Below are 9095 nucleotides of genomic sequence, written 5' to 3'. Positions count from 1 at the left end.
TACAGAATGTATTAACACGTTGACTTGTAGTTAGCAATCTTGCTTAGGATGACCACTACAAGTTATTTTCTAGTAAAAATACGGGATAAGGCGTAATGGGCGTCCCAGGCAAGATTGCAAACTTGCTAGTCGGTAGTCAACATGTTAATAAAAATAAATAAAATAGAAGAATAAATTATGCTCCTTATGAAATAAAAAAATATATAAATTTTCTTGCTAAATGCCCTATATTAGCAGAATTTAGAAGAGAATAGCTCAGAAAAGATTTCTTATCATTTGAAGAAACAAGAGAATGTTTAAAGAGTTAAAAGTTGTATTATCCTTTTTAATGTGTTATTCTTATTATTAACTCAGCTCTTTTATTGTAAAATAGATATAAAAAAATGTTAAAATCTATTTTCCAGAAAATAATGAATTTTAATATGCTACTTACTTGTATGATACCTGTTTTATTGGAATTCTTCATAATATTTTCTAGCGAAGGCCGTTCTCCGCCAAACAATTTCCTGACTCAGCCATAAATATTTTTAATTTATTAACTATGTTGTTCATCTAAGTACATAATAAAACTTAATATAAATTAATAAATGATTAAAAAAAAAGCCAATGATGAAGAACATACGATATATTTACCAGAGAACATTAATAGTTAAGAAGCACTAAATTAATTACAATAATAAATGTTTATAATTTTTATTTTGATCAATATGATATTTGTTTAAAAATACATTTACACCATATCAACTAACAACATTATTAAGTAATTAAAAAATATAATAGCAATAATATATAAATTATTATTCAAATCTTTACAACAGCTAGTTTTACAAATATATAAATAAAAAATTAAACTCTTCTTAGCAGAAACAGCTTAGTATTGGGAAATCAATTAATTAAAATAATTATATTTAATTTAATCCTCGAGTAACAGATAATCTCTCACGGATAAACACAATTAAACTAGTTTTAATGAAAGGAGTATAGAATAGAGAAAAAATAATAGAATCCTTCAGATTTTTTACATTAAATAAACTCAATATATTTTACTTTTGAATAATTAAATCATACTAGGTTTGATCATCATACCATTTTGTAAATTAAATCATTCTCTTTTCTTTTCTGTTTTTAAAGAAAAATTTAGTACATCATAAAATGTTTCTATAAATACACAGGGTGTTTCAGGATTAAATTTCCTAACCGATAATATGGGTTAAGGATCTCAAAACAGAAAAATATTTTTAGAATAAGAAAAGATATATTTTTTAACAAAAAAAAGTTGGCGCATGCATTTATTCATTAAAATCTAAATAATTCATAGTAATAAAAATCTTTAGATGTGAATATCTCCTAAACATAACATTAACAGACATTTATAGGGAAGTTTTTTTTTTAGTTTCGAGATCCTTGATTCATATTTTTACTGGGGGACTTAACCCTGTACATGTTAAGATGAATTTTAAAAAGTCGAAGGGAAATTAGATTTTATAACTTTAAAATATGATAAAGCTTGAAAAAGTTCCCAATACTGTCCACTACAGAAGAATTTCAAAATAAAAATGACAAGAGTAAGAAAAAACAAATATGTTCGAAGATTTGATAATAAAGACTAAAAATTCATACTTGACAGAATTATTTTTTCTGAAGAATGGAAACTCTTTTCGTACATTCTATGTATAATATTCTAGTCATTCAGTCTTTCCTAATCTTAAAAATTATATGCACTTCCATTGTTTATAGTAAAGGAGAAATAGAACAATTATTTGTGCCAAGTCGACAGAATAATAAAGTACCATATTTACCCTGTTTCACAAGTAAATTCAAAATAAAACTGAAATAAATTATAAAAAAAAAAAAGTACACATAAATTTTCAATACAATGCACATGGCAGTGAACAATTATAAGATAATGAAGATAGTTTCCCATTTATATATAAAGGTAATTTTATGAGCACGCATACAAATATGACATATATATTTATATATTTACAAATATTTACAATATACAACATAAAAAAAAAAAGTTTCTTAATTACTAAATATTTCTTTATGTTTTGGACATCGATAGTTTTTATTGCTAAAATCGTGCTAGATAGAATTTTAGTTGTAACATGAACAATTCAAAAATATATTTTTAAAAATCAGTTGAAATTCTTACAAATGATTCTGAATATAGCTTAAATTAATTAACGTCGAAGATCAAAGTTGAGTATTACGATTAAAACCAATTTTAAAGAATTACAATGCAAGATGCTTTATTCAAGAATAGTAGAAAGTTATTGAATATGTTAATAAATGAAAAAAAAATTTTAAATTTAATAATAAAAACAAATATCCGTCATTCATTCCTATCATGGCATAAGCCTATGTAAGATTTAGCTAAATGAACCAAATTCATGTGGTCACAGTTTAAATTAAACCATAAGTACCAATATCAAGAAAATCATACATATAGCATATTAAAAACTACATAAAAAAAATATATTTTTTGCATAGTTAATGTTTTTGATATATCTCCCAGTATATCAGGGGAAGTTCTGAGAAAACAAAATAGATTAGCTAAATTATAACTTTTTTTATTATTATAAATAAAATTTAAATTGATTGAAAATTTGATTTCTTGAACTTATAGGTAAAATTTTTAAACTGATTTTAGTCACATGATTGTAGAATGAACTCACTACATACTGATTTTTTTAGGAACAACCTCCCGAAAGAGCAGAATTTTGAATACATTTTACTAAAAATATTTTTTATAAATTTTTAGTCCCATATTTTTTTACAAGTTCAGGAATGCTTGAGAACATTTATGAATATTTATGACCACATATACAAAATAATATATAACTTTATAAGTATTAAATGGGAAATGGACTGATTCTGTTGACAAAAAAAAATTAAATGTAAATTAACATGAGGATAAGATGATTGGGGGTCAAAAACTTATTTATTTGAGCCAAACTATTTCATAGCGACAAAAGAATACTAAATACATAAATATTAATAAATTTTCACAGGTTTATTTCTAGTAACAGTCAAATTTTATGAATGCATAGTTTTCAAACTATCAATATTTTATAAAAATTAAATTTCAGACAACCAAAAACCAAGTTTTCCTACTTGTCCGTTCGGAAAATTATTCAACCTGAAAAATCTTTGTTGTGATTGAACTAAAATCTGTCAGTATTAAGTTACTAATACATTATTCAAATCAATACAGCTATTTCTACAGATGTTTGTAACAGTGAATATTAAAACTTCACTCAGTGTGCCTTTCGACTTCTAATTTTGCAATCTGCAGCTATATCGGTAATGTAAAGTTAAGCACCTTACACACTAGACTTTATAATATATTAAGACTATTATTATTTATTTTTTTTCTAATCTTAAAACACCAAACATTTAAATCTAATGGGTTTCCATCATCTAAGAATATCAGATAGTAACAAGATATCATGAATAATGAATGCGTATGCGTGTTTTAAGTACGAACGACTTTTAATATCCATTTGTATATTTAAAGGATGATACGAACAGTTGATATGCAAATATCATGAGGAGGGTCTTTCCTTTAAATTTATATTTCTACTGAATAATGACTTTTATCTTATTCTAAATAATAATATTAATAATTAAAGAAGACTACCTAAAACATATAAACACTAATATATGTATTTTTCTTTCAAACGACAAAAATAATTTTAATTACATCCATGTTAAAATTTTCATTTAACAACAATTTTTTTTCCTTAAATATTAGAAGAACATACATGTTTCTTCATATAATAGTTTACAAAAAAAAAATAATAATAATAAAATAAAAATTAAAAAATAACTAAATTACAGAATGTGTAATGAATTAAAGCTGTTAATACTGTCTAGGTAGAGAAGGGAATAGACAAAAACACTCGACAGTGTAATGTAAGATCAATGTGCTCCAAGTTTCAGATTACTAAATAAACTTGATAAAAGAAAAATAATGTTAATACAAAAAGAAAAATAATAATAAAATAAAATAGAATATATCATCTTAATAACAATAAATTATATCACATTAATTGTCCTCGAGGTGAAGAAAAGTGGAAAATGTTTAAGTATCTTCAATATCTGATGGGAGGTCTAGAGCTGTGTGTAGTGTCACAGTGACTCCCCTGTTGACACTGACAGCTGGGTAGAATACGCCATATAAATTGTGAAAAGCAATTGGGCCCTGAAACATTAAAAGATAATCAACATAAATAATACAATTTAATAAACAAATCAATATAGATAGGGAGTTCACTCAACTCTCTACCAGAGAAAATTGATGAGTCCTACCTCATTTGCCACTAAATTGAATGCTTTTTTGTTTACTATATTATAACTTTTTCTCTAAACACTTTTTAGGAATTACAGGTAAAAAAAAAAATTCTTTACTTTACTAAATTAATTAGCTAGTAAGAGTTTTAGGACTACTAGAAATTCGTTTCCTTGTTAGATGTGGTAGAAAACATTTTTTTAATTATTTACAGATTTATGTTCTATAGGCTAGGTTTTATGCATCGGAACACAATATAATAATAATAGTAATAATAATAATAATAATAATAATAATAATAATAATAATAATCTTTATTTATTCCGGGATTGATCCCTTTAGAATAATTTACAGGCGTTAAAATTAGGCTTTAGAGCCTTAGAGTAAATAACAAAATAGAGATGAAATTACAAAATGTCATAAAATAAAATAATATAGTGAATTTAAAAATATACGATTAAACAACCATAATTAACAGTATATATAAAATAATGATAAAACAAATAAAATGAAACCACTTGTCATATCATAAAACATAAGATGACTTCTGATAGTAAATAAAAATAAAAAAAAATGATAAAAAATCAAATACAATTAAACTAAAAAGTAATAAATGAAAAGATATAATTTCTGCTAGTGTACATATTTACAATTATAAACAAAGACCTAAGACATAAAATATATAAAGCTTTTTTGAAACTTTCAATTGTTATTCTTCAATTGGGAGGACAGAAGGTAGTCGAAGATACGGGATTTGAAAATTGGAAGGGTGTTAGAACTACGAATAAAGGAGGGAATAGAATTCCATAGTGAAGAGAAACGGATGAGGAAAGATCTACCAAAGGCTGCGGTTTGATGGGCAGTTACATATGAGTCTGAGGACCTTTGGCGGGAATGCACTGAGGACTTAAATTGAAGGATATCTGAGATGTACAATGGACGGCGGGACTGGATAACTTGATAGAGAAAGGAAGCAAGGAAATATTTACGACAGAAGGAGGGGTAAAGCCACTTCAACTCTTCATAAAATCGGGAGACAGAGGCGTCCCTGGGGACCCCAAAGATGAATCGTACAAAGCAATTATTTAACCATTTTAATTTTGCTTCGAGATCCCCAGAGACACTTCCGTAAACCACACAACAATAGTCAAAGTGGGGGAATATTAAGGAAGTAACCAGGAGCCTGCGGGTTTCAAAAGGAAGTAGGTGACGAAGATAATTTAAACAGATTATCCAATTAAATAATACTACAGAATGCTGTATGATCTGTAGTAACAAAGAAAAAATAAAGAGCATTTGAATGAACTGTGGTAGAAAATAATTAGTTTACTATCCTCAAACACCAGACTGACCTTACTGATGTGTCAGTGTATAAGCCAGGGAGATCATTATCCTCATGCTGATAAATGAGCTCGTAATCACTAAAGGGTTAAAAACTAATGCATGTAAATTTTAACAAGTTCATACTTTAGAAAAACAGTATATTCTACATAATTTTTACAAACAAAATTTTTTTTTCAACTATGCATTTTATTTTAAATATTTTAGTTTTGGAAATGAAATAAAGAAAAATTGGAGCAAATTACTCACATGCGGCTCTTCATTAACGTAGAAGCTGACTTGGTGCCTGTCAAGATCGAGAAGCACACCCACTGTCGAACCAGTAGTGATACCTCCTTCACACCGCTGATCGTGGGTGTTTGCGTGAACAAACCATGATCTCTGCCTGTCTATGTACATACTCCATCCTTTTTCATCTTTACCTAAAATGAAAGATGAGGTCAGAACTCAAAACAGATCAAATAATATAAACACAATAAAAAATTTGATTCTAATGTTCTACAGTTCTAAAAAAGTAGTATCCTTGGTCCCACTCTCTACATGGTTTATACAGCTTATACTCCAATCCACCCCAACACAATTCTAACAACATACGATGATGATAAATGTGTATTGTCTGTATACAATGACCCTAATACTGCATCACAATCTATGCAGTCACACATAACATTCATTTAAGAATGGTGTCACAACTGGAGAATCAAAATAAATCCTTACAAATCCCACCAGATCACCCTACTCTTCATATACACACAATATCTTTTTTTAATATCCCGCTTACGCCTGTTGAACTGATTCTTATGACTCCATCATGACAAGAGACTTACTTGGAATCCTCATAACATACTGAAACAACAAGAAACTGCTCGTAGATTTCGATCACAACAACACCTACTTGTCAAACTTCACATTTACTACAAAACACTATTATAATCTATGATAATAAGCCCAATTTGGACTTACCAAATTGAGCTCTGAGGCTCAACAAAATCATCAAATTCCTCCCATATCCAATCCTTGCAATCCAAAAACCTCAATGCTCTTTATTATATCACAAATAAACTCATCCATAAAGAGCTCAACATCCCATTTGTCGCAGATTTGGCCCGAAATAGAAATACCCTTTCATTCCAAAATCCTTACCCACCCATACCCATTAGTTCTTAATTTCTAATCCTTAACAATCCCTGATAAGCCTCTGAGATGTCTGAAAAGAAGATGGCCATGGGATCTTCTAATTTAAAGCAATGATTAAAGTACCATCATTGGGTAGTTTCTTCCCAAGACTATCATGTATACTGAAACATTTATCACATTTACTTATTGTATTTTTTTATACATTTGTAAATTTCAATAAATAAAAAAAAACTCTATAAACATAATTTCAACAAGCAGTTAACCAATAAACAAGCAGAATAATAAAGAGTACCTAGCATCTGATCTTTTGCAGCATCTATCCTGGCGATACCGAAGCTTGGGTCGGTATCTGTGTCATAACGATCAATTGAAAACTCCCAGTAATGGACTCCACGTGAGAAACCAACACTTCCAAGGGCGACTCGATGTTCGTAACCCTCACAGGACACTGTGCAATTATCTTCGGAAAATGCAAGATCTGGTCCACTCAAACAAGGGTCGAAAGTAAACCAAGCCACTAGAAAAAAAAATTATTTTAATTTTATAAAAGAAGTATTCACATAAATAAAAACATCAGAAAAAAAAATGAGCAATTCTTTTTTAACCAATTACGAAGCATAATTTAGGGTTCAAAAATAAAGAAAAATAATAAATACTTTTGGATATTTAAATAATTCATAGTTCTATGGACTGTAATATTTTTAAAAAAAAGATTAAATAAAAAACAACAGCTCCAGAACCCACAGAGTTGACCCATGGCTACAGTGTACCAGAAAATAATTATCTGCCATAGCTGGATTCGAACCTGGGGTCCTTCAAGTTCGTAGCATAATGCCTTACCACTATGTTCACCACACCTCCTATTGAAGTTAATACACTCAGAAATTAATTTATTATTTTTTAATGAAATTTAATTTTGATGAGAATACAATGAATTACACCACTTTTGGTTTCAATGGCTCATATGTAATAAAATATTTTATTAAATTAATAAAGCTGGCAGTACTTGAAAAAAAAAAATAAATGAGCTTGTTCAAATAACATTTATTTACCTCTATATAAACTTATATTAGAATGAAAAGTTGTAATTTGTAAACACATAAATTATAAAAAAATTTCTTTGCACATGCATGAATAATAACAGCTTACCTTCAGCAGTTTGAAGTCCAATCAGTTCACTATATTCCCCCTCACCAGTACTGTTGAATGCTTTCACACGAGCATTATACATTGAGTGAAAGTGGAGTCCATCGACGGTGCAAATTGTTTCTTTTCCACAATAGACTTCCTAAAAGAGTACAATGATGAACATATTGTAATCATACACATAGTATCAAGAAAAATGAGATTATTATTAAATTGAGTAATGTAATTTAATGAACATGACCACAATAGATACAAACATGATTTATATATTCACATACATGCCTCAACTATTTCTAGAAAGAGTTAATAAACAACCATGATGATGGTATGTTAGGGTTTTAAGTACGAGGAGGATTTTACAGTGAATTAATAAGAAGAGAGCTGAAGTAAATATTTTTTTTTTTATCAACAACTAATTAATTTTCTTTATTATCAGTTGTGGCAAGTTCTGTGATCAAGAGACCCTCCTATGTCAAAGTCCTAGCATTTTTATAAAGAAAGCATACTTAATTTTCAACAGGAAAAAACTTGAGACACTGAGGTAAAACCTACCAAAATAATCGCAGATAACCATTGGTCAAATAAAAGGAATACCTCCTCATTTTTTTTTTTTAGATTTCTAAGCATGTCTTTTCAATCTTCATTTAAAAAGGGAATTATGAAAAACTCTTTTGAGGTCCCAAAAATTCAATATGCATGTCTGAATGGTTTGTAATGGGAAATTCAATAAAATAATAAATTATCAAACTATGACATCAAGTAATCCAACCATATCCAAGAAATAAGTATTTATCTTATTTGAATAAATGAACTGTTTTTTTGCTTCTTAAAAAAAATTGCACCTACAATAAATCAAGCTATAAGAGTGGGATTAGGAAAGTTTATTAATGGAAAATGGAAAATAATAAATATTTATTTACATTAATTAATCAAATGCATATTATTATTATTGATAAACGATAATAAAATTTGAAACTGAACACACTAAATGTCCATGGCATTAAAATATTGATTACTTCAATTAACTTTCATAAAAAAGTTTTAAAATTATTATGGATGAAAAAATGATTTCTAGGAATTCTTTAAAATAACTTTATACAAGCCTTAGAGCATATTTCAATCAATTAATAACATTAATAATATTCATAATTATGAGAGATAGTTGACCGTGGATGAT

At 27.8% G+C, this 9095-nt stretch overlaps 1 protein-coding gene across 3 annotated transcripts in view; it reads right to left on the bottom strand.

The window, feature by feature from the left end:
* Nucleotides 1-610: 610 nt before the first annotated feature.
* Nucleotides 611-9095, bottom strand: part of Trim9 (E3 ubiquitin-protein ligase Trim9) — a gene marked incomplete at its 5' end in the record, with an annotated part of 58967 nt that continues 50482 nt past the window's right edge. For 2 of the 3 annotated variants that reach the window (XM_067046950.1, XM_067046951.1), the window contains 4 exon segments: nucleotides 611-4207; nucleotides 5885-6057; nucleotides 7065-7289; nucleotides 7922-8060. In XM_067046950.1, coding sequence (XP_066903051.1) covers nucleotides 4088-4207; nucleotides 5885-6057; nucleotides 7065-7289; nucleotides 7922-8060 — 657 coding nt within the window. 3 annotated transcript variants of the gene reach the window in all.

The sequence above is a fragment of the Halyomorpha halys genome, unplaced genomic scaffold (genome assembly GCF_000696795.3).
Source record: "Halyomorpha halys isolate HHAL.00 unplaced genomic scaffold, Hhal_1.1 Scaffold538.1, whole genome shotgun sequence".
In the NCBI taxonomy this organism is placed as follows: domain Eukaryota; kingdom Metazoa; phylum Arthropoda; class Insecta; order Hemiptera; family Pentatomidae; genus Halyomorpha; species Halyomorpha halys.
Note: the sequence above shows the minus strand (reverse complement) of the source record. Positions and strands in the feature narration are given on the sequence as shown.